The sequence below is a fragment of the Dendrobates tinctorius genome, unplaced genomic scaffold (assembly GCF_039654945.1).
Source record: "Dendrobates tinctorius isolate UK_male_01 unplaced genomic scaffold, ASM3965494v1 ptg000016l, whole genome shotgun sequence".
NCBI classification, from domain to species: Eukaryota; Metazoa; Chordata; class Amphibia; order Anura; family Dendrobatidae; genus Dendrobates; species Dendrobates tinctorius.
In genome coordinates this window covers 8949533-8972552 of record NW_027361684.1, presented here as the reverse complement: position 1 = coordinate 8972552, position 23020 = coordinate 8949533, and the positions used below count along the sequence as shown (strand labels likewise).

Below are 23020 nucleotides of genomic sequence, written 5' to 3'. Positions count from 1 at the left end.
TTTTTGGCCAAAATGGGGTTATTAGAATCACTTTGGCTTGATCGCTCCTGATCTTCTTGACAACCGTTGGCATCAGAGCCACTGGGGGGAACGCATAGGCTAGCCTGAAGTTCCACTGAATGTGCAATGAGTCCACTTCCCATGGATTTTCCCTCGGGTTTAGTGAGCAAAACCTTTCTGTTTGCCCGTTGTGCTTGTTGGCAAAGAGGTCTATCACTGGTTTTCCCCAAAGCTGCGTTATTTTTTGAAAAACGGACCGATTTAGAGCCCATTCTCCTTGCCCCAGAGTATTGCGGCTCAGGAAATTGGCCTCTGTTTTCTGCCCCTTTTATGTGTAAGGCTGTTAAGGAGTGTAAGTGTTGCTCCGCTCTGCCAAGGATGTCGTCTGCTGCTTTCATTAGGGAGTGTGATCTTGTCCCCCCTTGGTGGTTGATGTACGCCATCGTTACTTTGTTGTCCGACATGATGCGGACATTGCGACCCCTGGGTAGGGAAATAAAGTGGCTTAGGGCTTTGTTCACTGCCCACAGTTCTCTCAGGTTGGAGGATGCCCCCATTTCTTGAGGCGTCCAGGAACCCTGACCTACGTGACCCCTTAGGTGTGCCCCCCCCACCCCGAGGAGCTTGCGTCTGTTAGAATCACGTCTGTCGTCTGTTTGTCCCAAGGTATTCCTGAGGCCAAGTGTGTACTGTCCAGCCACCAGTTGAGAGAGTCTCTGGTCTCTAAGGAAAGCTCCAGCCTTCCTTCTAAACGCCCTCTTAGCGATCTTTGTGCTGATAGTATCTCCCACTGGAGTTGACGGGTGTGAAATTGAGCCCACCTGACCGCCGGAATACAGGACGTCAGGGTACCTAGTAGAGACATCGCCTTCCTCAACGTCATCTGAGGTTGGTTTAGGGCAGCCAAAGCCATGTTCTGCACCTTCTCTATTTTGGTATCCGGAAGCAGACACGCCTGCTGCCCTGAGTCCAGGATAAATCCCAGGAAGGTCTGTTTCTTTAGGGGTTGTAGTTTTGACTTTTTTTGAAATTTATTATCCACCCTAATTCTTGTAAGGTGTCGGTCACCCGGCTCAACTGTGCCGTACAGTGGTCCTCTGAGCTGCCCACTATGAGGAAATCGTCCAGGTAGGGTATTATGACCGTAACGTGAATCCGGAGGAAGGCTGTTACCTCCGCTATGACCTTGGTGAAAACCCTCGGGGCTATAGATATGCCAAACGGAAGAGCTCTGAATTGGAAATGCCTCAGTACGCCTTGGATATAAAGCGCTACCCTCAAGTATTTCTGGTAATCTGGATGGATAGGGATGTGATAATATGCATCCTTCAGATCGACTACAGTCATAAAACAATCTTGATGTAGTAGCTTTATGGCCGTAGTCACCGACTCCATCTTGAAGGATTGAATCCTTATCCACCGATTGAGTCCTCTGAGGTTTATAATTGTCCTGAACGATTGGTCCGGTTTCTTTATCAGAAAAAGAGGTGAATAGAACCCCCTTCCCTTCTGTGTGTCTGTGACTTCGTAAAGGACCTGCTTGTCTATCAGGTTCAGGATCTCCGCTTCCAAAGCCAACTGTTCTTTGGTCGCCTTTCTGACAGGGGTAACGACAAACACGGCTTTTGGCTGGAGAACAAAGGGGATTCTCAGGCCTTCTCTTAAGACGCCTAGGATCCAGGTATTGGAGGAGATCTTTTCCCAGGCCTGGGAAAAGAGTGCCAATCTCCCCCCCTACTGTAATACTGGCGTCATTGTGGCGATTTTTTTGAGGTGGAGGTACCCCCACCAAACATAAATCCCGACTCTTTTTTCTTTTTATCCTCCCATCTTCTGTCGCCCGGAGGACGCCCCCTATTGAATCTTCCACCCCTGCGAAAGGGCTGTCTTCTCTGCTCTGTCGGGAACCTGGGGAAGCCTTATCGTCTTAAGTTCTTCCTGAATAGGAACCGACCATCACAGAGGAGGGAGCACAGTTTAGCTTTAGACTGCAGGACACCTGGACAGCCTTTAAGCCATAGTGCACGTCTGGCAGCATTTGATAATCCTGCCGCCCTAGCCGTCAACCTCATAGAATCCGCCAAGGTATCTGCTAAAAAAAGCTGCTGCCCCATGCAAGAGATACATATCTGCCAATATCTTCTCTCTTGGGACCTTTGATGCTAGCTATCTGCCAATATCTTCTCTCTTGGGACCTTTGATGCTAGCTTCTCTTCTAACTGCTGCAGCCAGATCATCAGGGAGCGTGCCGTGCAGGTGCCTGCTATCGTCAGCTTTAGTCCTCCCGCTGTCGCTTCCCATGCATGCCTCAAATATGAATCCACTTTCTTGTCTAGCGGGTCCCTAAGAACCCCTGAATCTTCCAGGGGCAGGGCCGATTTTTTAGAAGACCTGGATACCGCTGCGTCTATCTTTGGGACCTTGTCCCATATTTCCGCATCCTTGTGCTCAAAGGGGTATCGTCTCTTAGAAGTGGAGGGAAGAGCTCCTGACTTTTCGGGTTTCCTCCACTCTCTCTCAATAAGCGCTTGGATCTTTTCGTTCACTGGAAAGGTCCGTTTTTTCCTCTCTTGGAGCCCCTCAAACATAACGTCCTCTAGGGTTTTAGCCGCTTTCTCTTCCTGTAGGCCCATCGTTGTTCTAATGGCTTTTAGGAGAGCAGCTTCTACCGGGAAACATGGCTTACCCCCTGTGTCGCTGTCTGAGGAGGACGCCTGTTCTGTTTGAGACGAGGCCGAAGAGGAATTTGAGGGAGAACTAGGGGGGATTCTTTCTACCTTTCCTCCCTTTTTTCAATAGGGTCTTAATTGAACCCTCCATTTCCGACCTAACGGCCGATATCAGATTAGCCGCGAAACTAGACGCTTCCTCCGCCATGGTCCGCTGAATGCAACTGGCGCAGAGGTCTTTCTGCCAGTCTCTTGCTAGGGCCGTTTTACATATGGCACAGTCCCTATTATTCTTCTTATTTCCTGCTTTTTTGGGCCTTTCCTACGGGGTCAAACATACAACAGAGAAACCCTATTAAAATAAATGCTAGCATTCACGAAGATCACTCACCACCCGTAATCAAGGGTACCGAACTAGGAGGCTGCGTCGGAGCACATGACCTGTGCTCTCTGGACCTTGAGGAATCTCCCGACCTGGGGCGGCTGCTGCTCAAGCGGCTTCCATGTTTGCGGCCGGAGGGCTGTGAGGGAGGCAGAGACAAGGACCTCTGCTGCTCTGACTCCGTTCTTGCACCGCCTGCCCTGCCGCAGCTCCTCGTTTAAATGTGGCCTCCGTCCTGGTGGGTGTCTCCTTCCCTCCCCCCTGCGACCGCTGACCGACCGCTTCAGAAAGCCGGCCGGCGTCGCACCCGGCGCCATGATACCATCGCCTTCTGCTGACGTCAGCCGGCGCACCCACAATCCTTTGCGCCGCTGACGTCAGCGACCGGAAGGCGCCCGCGTCTCTCCCCTGCCAGACGCCTGGGGGATCGAGATGCGGCGCGCGCGAGGGGAGGGCGGCGCGGTGGGGGCTTCCAGGAGCCACCGGGATCCCACCTGCGCCCACACGAACCCGGAGGACCCCGGGGACTGTGCCTCCAGCACCCGACGGCCGGCGCTACAGGTAAGGCACCTATTCTTCCCGTGCCGGGACGGGCCTGGGTCCCCTTTTTTTTTTTTTTTTTTTTTCTTCGCCCATGACAGGCACCGCCGACAGTGGAATTCCTTCCAGGACAGGAACCCAACTGAAGCGGGGGAGAGGTGCCGCCCCTTATATCTCAATAGGTTCCTGTCCTGGCGGGGCGGATCTCTCTCTCAGGTGTGCTCTCATGGGTGAAGGGAAAACATATATTTTGCTTTCATGCTGCTAATAAAACTGTGTAGAAAGATACATATGAACACCTATACACCATTTCTGCACCGATTATCCAATTTTCTGTCAAATATCAGCATTAATACATAAGTATAGCTACATCAATGGCACCGGAAGCGACTGCCAGTATTACTCCAGACTATCTACAGCAATCTGATTGATAAAAGTCTTACAATTGTTCTAACATGTAAATACATTTTCTGTGGATTGCATACTATATTTGCACATGTAAACATTTTTCTACTACATTATTTCTCCTGATATTTCAATTTTAGTAGATTCTTGGAACTTTCTTACAACTCTGTGCCATTATTCCTTCTAGAAATTTTTAGCTTATTTAAGCACTAGACGTTACCAGCTGGGTAGTTGGTCACTAAACACTCCCTACACTAGAGGTCCCCAACCTTTCTGCTACATTCGATTCTGAGAGAAAATCATGAGCCACATCCAGGCTGCCCCTCACAGTAAGCGCAGCCACCATTACCGGTATGACAACAGCAAAAGCTTCCCCACGTAAAGCACACTGAGACTGTGTGTCCATCTAGTCAGAATATTTGCATTCAAGGGTTCCCTCTTTACCCTCATTTGGTATTCTCGTATCCATCACACCTTCCATACTATCGCATCCAATTACAATCTCCCCTCTTTCTAACCATATCATCCTATCTGCAGCTTACTATATTTATTTCTCTCCCTTTCCCCCCCTACAAGTATAAGCACATCCAGATCTGCGACTCCTAAAAGTCATCACCTTGAGACCCTCTTTTCATAGCTAGATGCATCAGGTGCTAATTCACTAAGCTGGCAGACAGTCGTGAGCCACACATCATGGACTTGAGTCACATGTGGCTTCTGAGCCACAGATTGGGGTCTCCTGCTCTACACACACCTCTATCCACCTTTATTTCCTTTAGAAGTAACTGGAAAAGTGCAGCAAAAGATACCCTAGATTTGTAGATTTGCTGGGGGGGGGGGTAGAAGTATTTACTGTAGAAATGAAGTCAGGAAAAGTGACGTGTCCTCTCTTAATGGTAATTTGTAAGATGGTGTTTGTATTTAGACTACAGCAATCTGCTGAGCAAGCGGCACACAGTGTTGCTCTCAGATTAAATAGCAATCAATGTTTTATTAGCAGGAGATCATCACTGCCGGACTAAAGGTCCCGTTACATTTAGCGATGCACCAGCGATCCCGACAGCGATACGACCCGGTCAGGATCGCTGGTGCATCGCTAAATGGTCGCTAGTGAGCTGCCAAACAGGCAGATCTCACCAGCGATGCAGCGTCAGTCGTCACTTACCTGTCACACTCAGCGAGGGTGCCGTCTTCCGCCCGCGTCCATGGAGTCGATCGTCGGTGCCAGCAAGCCGACGACGAGAAATGGACCAGGACGATCTCGCGCGATCAGCGATATCCAGAGGGGAGCCGGGTTGGCGGTAAGTGTCACATGTAGCGAGATCACTAGCGATATCGCTGTTACGTCACAAAATCGGTGACGCTTTAGCGATATCGTTAGCGATCTCGCTATGGGTGAAGGGGGCTTAAGAGTCACGGGCAGGCCGGTCAAACTAATCTGTGTAGCCCAGCCCCCACCACTATTTGGCAGCTTGCTGACAATGTAATAATAATATAATACATTTTATTTTTATAGCGCCGACATATTCCGCAGCACTTTATATTTCAGAGGGGATTTGTACAGACAATAGACATTACAGCATAACAATAATCACATACAGTAGATTATAACAAATACCAAGAGGAAAGTACAGTGTACACAGAAATATGCCAATCAGAGGTGTTGACGTGGTTATACAGAGTTCAGCCTTCTGACCAACGCTACATCTGCAGCCGAGGAAACCGAGAATCTATGACTACTGCAGCAAACAGCTCAGTAAGTGACACACCGCTAGAATCCAGGGTCTCTGCCCCTACATCATTATGCTCTCTGATTCTATAGCAAAAACCTTTTCTCTGGATTCCATGTTATTTTTGATGTGTATGTAGGAATTGTTGCAAAGAACTGTTTTGTTAGGGTTTCAGTCTTCTAAATTTGGTGATCAAAATCTCTTCTACCTAAATTTTGAATGATTTTCTTTTCATATAATTTAGTTTTTGCAAATACAAATTTTCCAAGGCGTTTTTTACTTGATCTTTTCCGTAATTACAATACCAATGCCAATGATTTCTCCTTTTTATTGATTAAAAAAAAGTAACAAACATACTTTTAATTCATTACTGTTTAGCCAGGTGTCCAAGCTTGTATATCACATTTATTACTGAGTCAATTCTGCATTGATGATCTGCAGGTCAACTGCGCACAGATGCCAAGCTGTGGCCATCTGCTTCATCTTGGACCTTGTGAATGCTCTGACCTGTCAGCACTTATATATTTTCTATTCTTTCTCTTCTCCTCTTCTTTCATATCTGGCCATCTTCCACGGCACTACGGTGCTGCTAGCAGGTTAAAATCTGTGCTGATTTTTTTTTTTTACCAGAAATCAAATTAGCTGAGGCTCACTCCTAAGTGTTTGTCTATTTAAGTGTCAACGGTGGAAATGGGGGTTAAAAGTACGGTACGCCTTCCATTAAAGTTTAAAACAGACTGGCTTTCCATCTAGAGCAATAATTGCTAAAATGCTTTGTTGCAACAGATCAAAGATAAAGGCAGAGGTAGCGTTTCAGTTTTTAATGTTGTAGATTGTCTATTAGAATTGGTGCAAATCAATTCGCACGTCTCATTCCATCAGCCACGACAGTGGTTTGTGGCTGCCGCATGGGCGAGGCATTAGCTACTATCTCAGTGGGTCTTTTCTTTGATTGGGCGGACTGGCGCAATGATGTACCTTAATTCCGGTGTGACACACTTGGGATGTCGCACCAGGCCGGCCTGTCAAAAGTGTAACCCCAGATGAGGAGGACCAAGGTAACACAAGACACTCTCATAATGATCAGAAACACAAAAACATAGAACACAAAACGTCCAAGATTAAAAAAGTAACACATTTTATTAGGAAAAATGTTTATACACTGAAAAATGATAAAATAAGAGACATAATGACAATGTAGATAGTTTGGAATAAAGGTGTAAAGAAAAAAGACCCAAAGTCGATGCAATGGAAGCATCATGACTCACCGCCTCCAAAGAAGGCACATGCCCAACCCATTAAAGTGGATGGGAAGACCAGTAGAATAGCAGCAATTTATAAAAAGTGCCAGTGCATATTATATAGTTCATGCTAAACTAATATATTTCTCCTTAGTCATATGCTTCAACAGCCCCCAAGGAAGCCCACTCGAAAAGAGCGTTGGGCCGACAGCATTTGACCCTTAGTGGAGACCATGGGTAAGACCTGTGTTACATGGCATATTCCTCACTGAGCATGCTCTCCTAAAGATATAGACACCCTTTAAATTTGGTTTATTGATAGATATTTCTCCATTGCTGACTTTTCACTTGTACCTCCCAATTATTGTTGCTGACTTAGTATTATCTCTATACATGTCTGTATCTGAGGCATCAAGTGGTTATATCACTAGGGAGAAATATATTGGTTTAGCATGAACTATATGAGCACTGGCACTTTATATAATTTGCTGCTATTCTACTGGTCTTCCCATCCACTTTAATGGGTTGGGCATGTGCCTTCTTTGGAGGCGGTGAGTCATGATGCTTCCATTGCATCGACTGGACTTTATTCTCAGAATCATAGTGATGGACCCAGCTTTCATCCTGTGTGATCAGTCTGTTGAAAAAGTCCTCCTGGTTTCCATGGCACATCATCAATAGAGCCTCAGAGCATTCGTCTCGTTCCTGCTTCTGGAAAGGCGTGAGCAGCCGGGGAACCCATCGAGCATGTGAAGATGGTCTTGGATGATTTTTCTCCTTCGTCTCATTGGGGGACACAGGTACTGTGGGTGTGTGCTACTGCCATCTGGAGGCTGACACTAGGCAAACAACACAAGGTTAGCTCCTCCCCCGCCGTATACACCCTCACCCTGATTGCGGGCGGAAGCCAGTTTTTTGCTTAGTGTCTATGGAGGCACACGTCTGGTCTTTTTTCTCCAGACTTTTTTTCCATGAAGATTAGACAGGGGCAATGGATCCTATTGAAAGGGTCCGATTTCCCCAAACCATCAACGGGCGAGCACGTGTCGAGTATCGTCTCCACGTATCCTTTCCCGCACCGTGGGACAAATCTGGGCAATTTCTCCAGAATTTGTTATTTTAATTTGTTTTTTTCTTTTCTTTATTTTTTTAAGAAGATGAGGCAGTGGCAACGGATCCTATTGAAATGGTCCGATTTCCCCAAACCAACAACGGGCGAGCACGTGCGAGTGTCCCTCCACGTATCCTTTCACGCGACGTGGGACATGATGCCGGACCTAGCCCTCTCCTCGGCTGATGCTGGGCGGAGTTAGGGTGCCTGCATCGGCCAAGATCCCCACACCACCCCCCGCTCCCTGTTTTGGTTGGTCGTGATCCTGGAAGGGCCTACCTGGAGTCGTCTGAATGAAGTGGACTTGAAGGTACAGGTCGTACGGGGGGGCTCCTGGGCAGCAGCAGGCAGCGGTGTGCGTTCCCCTGAGGCCATCCTTGTTTCCATAGTGGGGCCAGGAGTAGCGGCGCTTTCGCCGTCATCACCACCGCGGCGCTGCGGCTGCGATGCATGTGTCCGCTGCGGGCGGTGTTGAAAAATTTAGCCCCCGGCCTTGGTCAGTGTTAGGCCGCGGCGGAAGTACCACCCACGGTGCGCATCATCACTTCCGGTGGCCCGCCCCTTGCAACCTGGGCGGGCGCCGCATAAATCCAGGCCCCGGCTTCAGTGCGGGGTAGGCCGCAACCAGGGAAGAGGTCGGGGCTGCGGAGCGCAGTCGGACGCAGGTCAGGTGAGTACAGCTTCGCTGCGGAGGCCGCTAAACACCAAGGGAGCCCCTCCTCCCCCACCCCTCCCTCTCATTGAAGTAAAAAAAAAAAAAAAAAAAAAAAGTTATACATATATAAAACGCCTGGCAGGCACAATATGGCCGGGAAAGGGAAGACGCACACTTTTCTCTACGCTGCATGCACTTCTTGTAGGGCTTCGTTTCCACGAGCGCAGAGCACCAAATTGTGCGAGGCCTGCGACTCCGAACGCACCCACGAGACTCCCCCGGCGACTGAATCCAGAGAGCCGAATCCTTCAGAATGGGCGCTATCATTGTCCCAGTGTATGGCTTCGCTTACGAAGGCGATTGAGTCCCTTCACGCCCCAAAGGGGGGCAAGGATAGTGACTCGCTTATCTGGGAGGGGTCCTCCACCTCACAGGAACCTTCGGCCTGCAGGGGCTGCTCCCATGCCAGACAGGGGCGAAGGAAACGAACCCGCACGAGGTTTCCCGATCTATCCGATGCCGATAGCAGGGAGCGGGCAGAGTTTGGATCGTGACTCAGACGAGCCACTTGATCTAGATACCCCGGGGTGCCGGGAGACAGTGGACAGCCTCATTGAAGCTGTCAATCACACCCTGGGAATTGAAGATAGTGCTCTCTTGGCCGCGGGCCATAAGGTAGCCTTTAAGCGGGCCAGACAACCGCATAGAGTGTTTGGCACTCACCCAGAATTTGAGGACATAGTGCAGCGCCACAGAGAACGCCCAGATAGGCGCTTCTCGGGCCAGAAGACTATAGAGGCAAGATACCTATTTGCCCCGGAACTCTGTAAGAAATGGGCGGAATCCCCAGTGGTGGAACCGCCAGAGTCGCGCCTGGCCTTGAAGTCTTTGTTGTCGGTGCCTAGCGGCTCGTCCATTAAGGACCCCACGGATTGGCTCTTAGAGAGCTTGGTGCGATCATTTTTTGAGGCATCAGGGTCGGCGCTCGCCCCCTCGTTCGCGGCGACGTGGGTAGCCAAAGCCATGATGTCATGGTCAGCGTCTTTGAATAAGGCCTTGCAGGATAGAGGCCTACCTGTGGAGGTGTCTGAGGTCGCAAGTCAGATTGCAATGGCTGGAGACTACTTAATGCTTCTTTGGATGCGGCTAATTGTGTGGCATTTGCAGCCGCTAACGCGGTAGCCATTAGGAGAGCCCTCTGGTTGAGGATTTGGCGAGCTGATTCAGTTTCCAAGAAGTCCTTGACTTCCTTGCCCTGTCAGGGAGACCGCCTGTTCAGGGAGAAGTTGGATCAGCTCATCTCCGACGCGACAGGAGAAAAAAGCAGCTTCCTCCCGCAGCAAAAGGTGAAACAGCCTTTTCGCCAGGTCCCGACACATTTTCGAGCCTTTCGCAACACCGGATGGATGGCAGCAGCCAGTTCGGCCGGCCCACCTCGCTCCAACCAGGATAGGGAGCAACAGGTCTCATAGACCCATTCCGGTGGGAAGGATGCGCACTCGCCAGCCCAGGTCAAGAGGAGCCAGGGCCCAGAGACCCTCAGCCAAATGACTCTGAGCCCTTGGTAGGCGACATCAGCAGGGTGGGGGCTGCCTGCTCTTTTTTCGTCATATCTGGGCCGAGGTAGCAAACGACTTATGGGTGGCGGAACTGGTGACTTAAGGGTACAAAATTGAGTTCATCCGGTACCCTCCAACACGGTTTTTTCTCTCCCGACTTCCCAAGGTGAAGCCCCGGGCAAAGGCGCTGCTAGGGGCCATCAATTCACTCCAAAACAACGGAGTTCCCGTACCAGAGCACGAGAAAGCTCAGGGTTTTTATTCCAATCTGTTCGCGCCCCCAAAACGGACGGGACAGTCAGGCCGGTTTTGGACCTGAAGATCCTAAACAGGTTCATCAGGGTCAAACATTTCAGGATGAATCTCTCCGGTCAGTTATATCAGCCATGGAGCAGGGAGAGTACTTAGCCAGCAGGGAGAGTACTTAGCCTCGATCGATATCCAGGATGCCTACCTGCACGTTCCCATTTTTCCGTCGCACCAAAAGTTTCTTCGGTTCGCCATCAATGGTCGACACTTTCAATTCGCAGCACTCCTGTCAGGAACACCGCACTGCACTTTCTCACTGAGCCAGTGCGCGTGTCCTGAGTAAAGCGAACTGTGCTCAAAGATACCTGTGGAGCGGGCAGCAGCCGAGTAGATGCGTACTTCAGAACCGCAGGACCTGAAGCACGTGATTGCTGGCGGCGTGGCCTAAACTCCCAGAGAGCTAAGAGCTGCACGAGAACTCCTAGCAGGGTAACTGCGAGACAAAGTTACCAAGGGGCAGAGACAGCGAGGATAGTCAGGACATAGCCAATGAGTCATACACAGGGAGGGTAGCGAAGTACAGAATCAACAGGCAAACTCACAACAGGGAACAGAACCGGGTCAGAACCATATAAACAAGCTATAACAACGAACAAGCACAGGCACACAGAGGTCACCACACTTGGCCAAAGGCAAAAGTATAACTGACAGGGATTGGAGCTTCCCAGGGGTTTAAGAAGCTCTCCCAGAACCATGGAGAGGCCACAATCATTAACCCCAGGTGTGCAGGTCAAAACCTGCACTGAGCTCCAGACATTAACCAATGACGTGCAGCTCAAAAACCTGCACTGGGATCATGACAACTCCCATTCGGGATAGCCACCGCCCCCAGAGTGTTCACAAAGGTGATGGCAGTCATAATGGCCGTCTTACACTCGCGGGGCATAGTCGTCTTGCCATACTTAGACGACCACTTAGTGAAGGGTCCCTCATTTCGGGCATGCAAGGAGAATGTCAGCATTACGCTGGATACACTCTCCCGCTTAGGATGGTTGGTCAACAGGAAGAAATCATCTCTGGTCCCAGCTCGGAGGATTGCTTTTCTGGGAATGATCTTCGATACCTTGCAAGGGTTGGTAATTCTCCCTCGAAACAAAGCCCTAGTGCTCCGGCAAGAAGTCCAGAAGCTCCAGCAGCCGGTCCCTCACACCATTCGGTTTGGGATGAAGATACTAGGGAAGATGGTGGCAGCAATGGAAGCATTTCCGTTTGCCCAATTTCATCTTCGACCCCTACAGCACGCTCTCTTGTCAGCATGGGACAAGAACCCGTTCACCCTTGATCAGCGGTGACGGCTGTCCCCTCAGGTCAGGCAATCACTAGAGTGGTGGACGACCAGATCCTCCCTTCTTCAGGGGTAACAGTTTCCCCCAGACCGCTGGCTAGTGGTCACGACCGACGCCAGTCTCCTCGGCTGGGAGCAGTTTTTCGCCACCACACGGCCCAGGGCCAGTGGTCGCAACAGAAAGCTCGTCTCCCGATCAACTTGTTGGAAATACGAGCTATCTGGCAGGCGCTGCAGCATTTTCAGCACCTCCTAGCAGGACGGCCCATTCGGATACAGTCAGACAACGCCACGGCGGTGACTTATGTAAATCATCAGGGGGGCACGCGCAGCAGGGCAACCATGTGCGAGATAGCGCGTGTGCTTCATTGGGCCGAGAAGAACCAGTCGGTAATATCGGCAGTCTACATCCCAGGCATAGAAAATTGGGCAGCGGACTTCCTCAGCCGACAAGAGGTCGTGGCTGGGGAATGGGCCTTGCACCCTGAGGTCTAACAGCAAATTGGCCAACGGTGGGGAACACCGGATGTGGATCTGATGGTGTCCAGAAGGAACGCCAAGGTGGCTGTGTTCGTCGCTCGGCCGCGAGACCCACGAGCGTTCAGGGTGGATGCGTTGGTCCTACCATGGAACCAGTTTCGCCTTCCATACCTGTTTCCCCCCGTTGCTATTGCTTCCGAGGGTCGTCAGGAAGATCAAAATAGAGGGGGTCCCAGCAATTCTGCTGGCACCAGACTGGCCCCGTCGGGCGTGGTACGCAGATCTTGTGCGGCTGCTCACCGACGTCCCATGGCGACTGCCAGAGCGCCCAGATCTACTGCACCAGGGCCCGATCTTCCACCCGAACTCAGGGGCCCTTGAATCTTGGATTCTAACTCAAGCAGGGTTTGAACGTGAGGTGGTCGCTACAATGGTTAGTGCCAGGAAACCGACCTCGGCGAAAATCTACCACCACACCTGGAAAGTTTTCTTCACTTGGTGCAGAGAGCGGGGTCGTTCGCCACTGACATTCTCTATCCCCAACATCTTGGCTTTTCTTCAATCAGGCCTAGACTCAGGGCTGGCCCCAAGCTCCCTTTGGAGACAGATATCGGCGTTGTCCGTCCTTTTCCAGCGAAAGATTGCTACTAATATGCAGGTAAAGACTTTCATCCAGGGAGTCTCTCATCTAGTACCTCCCTATAAGGCGCCGATGGACACCTGGGACCTTAACCTACAGGATATTTCCTTATCGTTCCTCTCTTGGAAGGTGGTATTTTTGGTAGCCATTACCTCCGTTAGGCGAGTTTCAGAGTTGGCGCTGTCTTGCCGAGCTCCTTTTCACAGTTTCCACAAGGATAAAGTGGTGCTTAGACCAGCTCCCCCCTTTCTGCTGAAAGTCGTGTCCTCATTCCACATTAATGAGGATATTGTCTTGCCCTCGTTCTGTCCGGCACGGTGCATCGCGTAGAAAAGGCTCTTCACGCGCTGGACCTGGTGAGAGCACTCAGGAGGTACGTGTCGCGGACGGCACCTTTTCGCCAGACAGATACGCTGTTCGTGCTCCCTGAAGGGCGCAGGAGGGGACTCGCTGCCTCAATATCGACCATAGCCAGATGGATCCGTTTAACAATTCAAGAGGCCTATGGCATCATCAGAGGTGCGCCGGTTCCATCAGGGATCAAAGCACATTCTACTCGGGCGGTGGGCGCCTCTTGGGCGCTTTGGCATCAGGCTTCGGCGGAACAGGTATGGAACGCAGCAACCTGGTCCAGCCTACACACGATTACTAAACATTACAATGTCCATACTCAGGCTTCGGCAGATGCAAGCCTGGGTAGAAGGATTCTCCAAGCAGCGGTGGAGCACCTTTAAACAAGAGGTGCATGTAGCTTGGATCGGTGAGTCAATCTCCCACCCAGGGACTGCTTTAGGACGTCCCACAGTACCTGTGTCCCCCAATGAGACGAAGGAGAAACATGGATTTTTGTGAGTACTCACCGTAAAATCCTTTTCTCCGAGACGCTCATTGGGGGACACAACACCCACCCTGTTAACCTAGTTGGCTCTTGTTTATTTAATGTGTATTTGTTTTGTGAATGTCAGGGTGGTTCTTTCCTTGTCAGACATATTGTTTTCTGCATTAAGGCTGATTGTTATTGTTCTACTGCTTTTGCACTAAACTGGCTTCCGCCCGCAATCAAGGCGAGGGTGTACACGGCGGGGGAGGAGCTAACCTTGTGTTGTTTGCCTAGTGTCAGCCTCCAGATTGCGGTAGCATACACCCACAATACCTGTGTCCCCCAATGAGCGTCTCGGAGAAAAGGCTTTTACGGTGAGTATTCACATAAATCCATGTTTTTCCACGGACCCCACATTAATCTTGATATTTTGGGCTAGGTGGCGAATGGTTACGTGGTGATTTTCCAAAATGGCGACCTCCACTTGCTGTATGGTGAGTTCATCAATAGCAGAGTGGAATTGGAGCTGTTGGCACCTAAAGCCGACTACTGACGATGCCAGTTCTTGACTACATCGTATGATGGGGAATCATCACCATAAACCTCTTTCATCTCATTGAACGTCTCCTTTGGTGTGCGGCCTTTCAAGTAAAGGAACTTGAGGACTTCTCTGTATTCCACAGGGTCCATTATCAAACCTCACTCCGCTTCAGCACCTATAAAATCAAGACCGTTATCAGTCCTGAGTTGCAAATTGGCACACAACCTATAGAGACATATCATTACACATGTGCAGTTTCAGCATCCTGTGATAAATAGAAGTGGATGCGGAGAAATCTTTAATGAACGCCCCTCGTGTATATACAGCACTTTATTCACATATAGGTGAAAGAATAAACAACTTTATTACAGTAGTTTATGCATGTAGGTGCTAATACATACAGGATGGCCATTTATATGGAGACACCTGGGTGGGCCGACTTCAAAATGGCCACCACGGTCACCACCCATCTAGAAAAGTTTTCCCCCTCCCATATACTAATGTGCCACAAACAGGAAGTTGATATCACCAACCATTCCCATTTAATTTAGGTGTATATATAAATGTCCCACCCAGGTCTAACCTTATAAATGGCCCACCCTGTAGTCTTCTGTTTTCAACTATATTTAAAGTGCTCCCCTTCTTTTTAAAATATCTATCCGTCTTCCATGTTATTAATCCTTTTTTCTTTTATTGAGAGGCTGCCTGTGATTCTAACTTGCAAGTCGAGAAACCTGATAAAGGAGAACCTGTCATCAGATATTAACATTTTTTCATATAACGTACAGTCAACACCTTGTGAGTACAGTAATCACTTGGTCAACCGTGAAGGGTCACTTGATCCTCCCTCGACAACCTTTCAGTCCTGTGTTACAGCTTTTTGAATGCCCCCCCGAAAAAGCTTTTATTATTCTCACCTATGGGCGGTCCGGTCCACTGAGTGTCGCTGGTTTTATTCCAGTGCCTGCTCTCTTCTTGCCATTGCCGTCCTCCTCCTCTGCTTCCTGTGGATGAAGCATCCTGCGTCATCCACATAGTGTCCCCCATCGCGCTCCTGCACAGGCATATTTCCCTCTGGCCTGCCAAGGACAGAGCAAACTCTTGTTCTGCACATGAGAGGGGAAAGTCCAAAAAGCACCGGCGCATGCGCACTACAGTGCCTTTGCTTTGCCCTCAGCAGGGCAGAGAGAATACATGGATTGATAATGTGCATGATTTTCTGGATACATTTAGCTGTCTTGAACAATGTGCACGGGGTGTACAATTAAACTATCCTGCCGTAGTGTATAATGTAATTATATAATTATGCTTGTACATTTATTACGATGTGAGTCTGACATTGTTAGATCGCCTTGCTCCAGAGGTGTCACTGCAGATTATATAAAGTGTTCTTTGTGCTTTGAAGGGACTGACGTAGGAGCTTTGCCTTTTAAATCATTGCGTCTGTGGATGTCTACTTTAGTGAGTAGAAACAGAGTGGTTATAGAATGGTGCAGACAGTGTGTTAGATGCCTATAAATATTAGATGATTACTGATGGTTTTGCCGGTTTCATTAACATCATTAAGATCAGGTGACGGACTATGTCTATGCAAAAGGCGCATCACTCAGTTTTGATCTTTCCTCAAAAATAGAAACTTATCTATTGTAGAAGCCATTTCATCACTGAGCTGTATTCTTCCTTCGCCAGTCAGTATTTCTCCTGAGCATTGGCCTACCTAGTAACTGGTAGTAGCAAGCTGTAGTAGTCATGGTAAGTAGCGATGGAAATTTGGAGAACTAATGACCTCTCTTTATAGAATTGAATAATACTTATTATTCTCTCCACATGTGTTTCCTTTCTCTTTGGTTGATGGCAACTGTTCTAAAAGCTCAAAATAAGCGTTCTTTTCTGTTGAATCCCATGCCACCCCAATACATCCTTTCCACTACTCCCTTTAGGTCTTAGCTGACATTGATGTAGCATTGATGTCCTGCCTACATCATTTACCTCTGCTGCTAATCAGTGAGCTCATCGGTCATGCCAAGGTAGATGGTACAAGGCTGCAGAGGTCACATGTTGTAGACAAGATGCCAGTTGCCCTCCAGGGAGCCACAAAACTGCTGAGCTTCCACCAATATTACAAACCTGTCTGCTTGTGAGCTGGAACCTGAAGCTGAGAGTAACCTGCAGATGTGTCCGGTATAATCGCACACAGCTCTGCAGTGAGATCAGGAGAGCAGAGAGCGGCCATTACACATCACACTGGTAACCATTACACATCACACTGGTAAGCATTAGGTTATTTGCCCACGATTAGGAATAGTAGCGTTTTGGACGCAGCATATTTTCGCTGTATCCAAAATGCTGATTTCTAGTTGCCACACTTGTGTTTAGGTACATGCGGATTTACCGCATGTAATGACATTCTGTTGTTGAAAATGCGCAGCGTAGATGCTAGTTTCCACTGCAGAAATTGATCTGCTGAGGCTCATAATCCTGCGCCGCGGGTGAGTGTACGCAGTGTTAAATAGAAGCACCGTGGGCAATGAGATTGCTATAAATCCAATCCACTGGGCTTGCAATTTAGAATGCAGTGAAAATATTATGTTTCCAAAATGCTGCTGTTCCTGATTGTGGGCATGCAGCCTTACAGGTCACTCTGGTAACCAATACACGTCACACTAGTAAGGCCCCCTTATATTTAAAACCCGCTCTGGAGGCAGAATTATCTTCCAGGCAGCTTCCTAGAACAGCTCATTTATATAAAGTGATAAAAGATGATTTCTCAGTAACAAGGCATCTGATAAGAGACACACAGGGAGGACTTTTTCAGAAGCCTGTAACCTGTATGCCCATATTAATAGTTTACATAGGTCAAATGTGGTGTCAGAGATTCCCTTTAACAAACTTTATTAACTTTCCTTACACTTACAATTTAGGCCAATAATGTAAATAAGTAAGTTGGGATTACTGCTGTTAGGGCATGCTGGGAGTTGTAGTAGTGCAATAGTGGTTATAGATCACTGTTTTATAGACATGAATGTAGATGCTCTTCACGTAATTGAGATTTGCACAAATAGTGACCCCCACGTTAACACTGGATACTCGTCACTCTTAACATGTCTGTGAATGCTATTTGACAAGGCCGAAGACACAGGTATAAAATAGTTTTCTCCTACATTCGGTGGCTCCGTTGGGGCTTATGTCCGAACCTCCACGAAATGGATTTAGGCGTATGTACTGATGGAGTCACTGTGCGCTATCATACATAATTTTCGGCCGAATGCACCTAGATAAGCCAGCACCAAGTCGTCTTGCTGTCCACCTCCATTAGGCATATTTGGCCGAACATAATTCACCAGAGATCACACTGTGACTTCATCTGCATCATAGCAGTCAATGGCCCTGTAGGCACATACTCCCAGATCTGTTTTGCTTTGGGGCAGGGGTTCGGACGCAAGTCCCAATGGAGCCACTGACCGTAGGAGAAAACGCTATGTGAACCCAGGATAGGGAGTCACTTGCTGGCTGCATTGACTCAAAGTTGGACAGGATGAGCATGCATAAAAAAGTCACCTTTATTCGTTTAGTTTCTACAATTTTTTGCAATCTTCAGCATATTTTTGGAAAGTGACAAGAACTTGTAGCAGTGTATTTTGGTTTCTTACCAGATTGCATTATTTATTGTGGACACATCTAATGTTTTAGTTCCTAGGTGGATTGTTTCGGAAAATTCCTCATCACCAGAAGGTTAAGTGCAGGTTGCGAGAGGCATGGCGTTCCTATTGTTGCAGCTGCATATGTTAATTCCTTTACTTTAGAGGAGTAAGCAAATCCATTAGATTTGTTCCTGGCATGGCTGGAACCATTGCGGTTAATGTTAATGACTTTCAGTAATGCCTCTTGCCTGCATACTTTCACCGCTTTGCAATGGGCTCCTGAATAGCAAATGACATAGGAAAGGCTTACCAACTGCTGGCCTGACAAGGAGGAAGCTTAGATAAACTCATGCGGTAGGGACCCATCATATAGTTTCTGCTCAGTTTGATTATTTCATGTCAGCAGTCTTGGTGATAGGAGAGGCCATAAAACAAATCTCGTCAATTTCTCTGAAGCTGCATTTCTTCACTACACATGTTCGCTGGTGTGATTGATGCTCATAATAACGCACAAACATTTTTGGTACATTTGTGTAATTCAGCTTTGTAAAAAAAAAAAACAGTTAAATCTATATTTTCTTTTACTGGCTGCCAATATTTCCGCTTAATGGCAAAGTTCATACTGTTGCATCTGAATGCTAAGATGATCAAGCAATATAAAAGACATCAGGCTTTAGAGCCCCCTCGGGATCAGTGTAAAGGTGAAAAATACATCTGGATTTGTCCCTGATGCTTGAAATATACATGGATACTAAAGGGAATGTATCATCAGGTTTTTGCAATGTAATCTAAGAGCAGCATGATGTAGGGGCAGAGAACCTGATTACAGCGATGTGTTACTTACTAAGCTTCTCGGTGCAGTTTTGATAAAATCTCTGCTTTCTCTGCTGTAGATGTAGCAGTGCTCTGAATGCTGAGCTGTATATAACCACACTGACAATGTACAAATGTATATTGTCAAGATGCCATCTATTAGCTGGACTGTGTGGCACACAACGCCCAGTCCTATAGTAATAATCTCCTGCTGATATAACACTGTTTGTATTAAAATTACAGCAATCTGCTGAGTAAGTGACAATTCCTAGGAATCTTTGTCTCTGCCCCTACATAATGCTGTCAGTGTGAATGGACACACCTCTGTTACAAGGCATCCAATTGTCAGTGCATTCATAAATAAATGTTTAGCTTAGAAAAAAGTTATGTCTCAGATGCAATCTAATTTATATGTATAACTACTTGTAGTCACTACAAAGGATTGGCACATGACTTATTTCATCCAAATACCTTACAAAGGAACAGGGGCCATTTCATTACTAGTGGTGGAGGCGATTCAGGCAGCTAAATAAGAAAGGGTTCTTTACAGTTAGAGCTGTCAAACTGTGGAATGCCCGACCACAAGAGCTAGTAATGGCAGACACTATTACAGCGTTTATACGAGGACCAGATTCTTTTCTCACAACAAATGGCATTGTGGGTTATAGATAATCTAGCAATAGAAAATGTATAATTGGTGGAGAAACCTATGTGACGAAGTAAAAGGAATAACAGAAGAATAACAAGGTACAGGGCTCAGTGACATTTCGGAAAGATATTCCCAATCTTTGTTAAAGGGGTTATCCGGTCTGCAGACTTCTTAATCCCACCAGTGCATGCACTGTGTGCTGCAAGGATACACCGGTTTCTGAACCTGGACCGGCAGGTACGAAAGCCAACGTCGAAACGCGCGTTGGGGTGGGCGCCATGCTGTCTGGGGTCTCTTGATTAGCCTTTTGCAGTAAGTATAGTTTACAATAATGCTTTACCATATCTTACCTACTTCTGGAATCGCTATACTGTGTTTTTACTGAAGTTATACACTTGGATTACATGCAATGTCATAGATATATAATGCAGCTTACCTGTGTATTGCATGTGGTTTGATTACACAATGTAGTATATACTTGCAATAATTATAAAAAAATCTCAGATGCATAATGCAGTATATATGCATGTTTGTATATTATGTTTCTATGATATCTGAAAATAGAGGATTTTCTTATTAAAAAACGTTGATACTGGGCACCTGCACCCCTTTTCTTGTGGTACGGTTTATCTCCCTGCTTTTGTAATAAAACAGCAATTTTAATTACTTGGTCCTGAATCTTTGGTTGGTTCTTTTCTTTTTTTTTCAGCAATTTTTACTGACTGTCTAGATTGCCATTACCATTCCACATAAGTTCTCATGACATACTTATCTTATGTCATACCTCTGTATGCTCCCTTGGTTTGCTTGTACAGCTTTCTGTGTTGGTAGGTTCACATGAGCATATAAAAAAAAAAAATTGAGTTTCATACTGAAAAGTTGGACAATTTTTCATAACTCATGCGTGTGTTTTAATCATTTTAGACCAGATTCTGATTTATAATCAGATTCAGTCATTGAAAAAAAATCGCTCATCAGCACAGCCCCATTGTATAACATTGTTGCTAGTGCCATCGTTTTTTTTTTTCCACGGACTTCACTCTGACCGAAAATACGGTTATGTGATCGAGCCCTAGAAAGACCTGTCTGGAGCCTGTCTGAGAGGTTAAAGGAGGGATTGAGCTAATTGTCTGATAATAATTATTATTTTTTTTTATTTTGTAGTTCCGATCGTCTTATAGAAGAAACTATAAGGTAAGATTTATCATACAGTATGTTTGTGGCTTTTGCTAGGGTTCCATATGCAACAGACAGGGCAGCACGGTGGCTCAGTGGTTAGCACTGCAGCCTTGCAGCGCTGGGGTCCTGGGTTCGAATCCCACCAAGGACAACATCTGCAAGGAGTTTGTATGTTCTCCCCGTGTTTGCGTGGGTTTCCTCCGGGCACTCCGGTTTCCTCCCACATTCCAAAGACATACTGATAGGGAATTTAGATTGTGAGCCCCATCGGGGACAGTGATGATGATGTGTGCAAACTGTAAAGCGCTGCGGAATATGTTAGCGCTATATAAAAATAAAGATTATTATTATTATTATTATTATTAACAGACATTCCACAGGGTTATGTCTTTTTCACTTTTAATTCTTTTTTTTTATATATAGTAAAGTATATATATGTGGTAGAGCATAAAAGTTGTACATCTCCCATTAAAATGACTAGTATGTGTCTGTCAACTACCATGTGTTAATTGGGTTCTGAATCGGCATAAACCAATTCTCCAAAAATGTATCGTGTCTGAATGAACCTCATAAACTGAAGAGTAACGTTGCATTTACACTTGGCTGATTATCAGGAACTGGCCATTGTAAACAGGCTGTCAATCACCCGACAAGCATCGTTCATCGGGTGGAATAATTTTTAAGTTTGCTTTAAAATCATTAATCTTGGCAGCACATCATTCTTTGCAAACAGGAAATGTGCTGCCGAAACCAATGGCAGTGTATGTGCACAGTGATCTATTAACAATCGTTCGGTGTGCATGGAAGTGCGATGGGCCTAGTTAAACAGGCCATTAAACAGCTGATCACCTTATATGTTGCCGATCGGCGGTACAATAATGGCGCCTTTCAGCCTAAATACACTGCTCAAAAAAATAATGGGAACACTTAAACAACAGAATATAACTCGCAAGTAAATCAAACTTCTGTGAAATCAAACTGTCCACTTAGGAAGCAACACTGATTGTCAATCAATTTCACACGCTGTTGTGCAAATGGAATAGACAACAGATGGAAATTGTTGGCATTTATCAAGACACCCTCAATAAAGGAGTGGTTCTGAAGGAGGGCAGCAACCCAGCAGCAGGACCGCTACCTCCGCCTTTGTGCAAGGAGGAACAGGAGGAGCACTGCCAGAGCCCTGCAATACGACCTCCAGCAGGCCACAAATGTGCAAGTGTCTGCACAAACGGTTAGACAACCACTCCATGAGGATGGTTTGAGTGCTCGACGTCCACAGATGGGGGTTGTACTCACAGCCCAACACCGTGCAGGAAGCTTGGCATTTGCCATAGAACACCAGGATTGGCAAATTTGCCACTTTCGCCCTGTACTCTTCACAGATGAAATCAAGTTCACACTGAGCCCATGTGACAGAGTCTGCCTGCAACATCCTTCAGCATGACCGGTTTAGCAGTGGGTCAGTAATGAGTAATAGTGTGGGATGGCATTTCTTTGGAGGGCCGCACAGCCCTCAGTGTGCTCGCCAGAGGTAGCCTGACTGCCGTTAGGTACCGAGATCAGATCCTCAGACCCCTTGTGAGATCATATGCTGGTGCGGTTGGCTCTGGGTTCCTCCTAATGCAGGACAATGCCAGACCTCATGTAGCTGGAGTATCTCAGCAGATCTGCAAGATGAAGGCATTGAAGCTATGGACTGGCCCGCCCGTTCCCCAGACCTGAATCCAATTAAGCACAACTGGGACTTCATGTCTCGCTCCATCCACCAACATCACGTTGCACCACAGACTGTCCAGGAGTTGGCAGATGCTTTAGTCCAGGTCTGGGAGGAGATCCCTCAGGAGACTATCCACCACCTCATCAGGAGCATGCCCAGGCGTTGTAGGGAGGTCTTAAAGGCATGTGGAGGCCACACACACTACTGAGCATCTTTTCCTATTCATGAGGAATTTCCACTGAAGTTGGATCAGCCTGTAATTTGATTTTCCACTTTGATTTTGAGTATCATTCCAAATCCAGACCTCCATGGGATATTCATTTTGATTTACATTGATAATTGTTATGTTTTATTGTTCTGAACACATTCCACTACGCAATGAATAAAAATTTGCAACTGGAATATTTCATTCAGAGATATCTAGGATGTGGTATTTTAGTGTTCCCTTTATTTTTTTGAGCAGTGTATATAAAATGCGTATGAAGATAGTGGGAGGACAACTACTGAATGGCTCAAATGTAACCAGACATGCAACAAATAGTCGTCCACTCTGCGAGGATCTACACTCCCTGACAGAAGTTATGTCGCTTATCCATGTTATGTAAATAAAAGCTTATAACCTGACGTTAAATTCATCCATTGGTTGTATAAATT

The 23020-nt window shown here is 47.2% G+C and overlaps 1 protein-coding gene across 4 annotated transcripts in view; it reads left to right on the top strand.

Moving 5' to 3' along the window:
- The window catches only part of GOSR1 (golgi SNAP receptor complex member 1), a 131050-nt gene that overhangs the window by 85385 nt on the left and 22645 nt on the right, over window positions 1-23020 (top strand). For all 4 annotated transcript variants that reach the window (XM_073565415.1, XM_073565417.1, XM_073565412.1 and 1 more), the window contains exon 7: window positions 20635-20664. In XM_073565415.1, the coding sequence (XP_073421516.1) occupies window positions 20635-20664 (30 nt within the window). The remainder of the gene's footprint in view (window positions 1-20634; window positions 20665-23020) is intronic.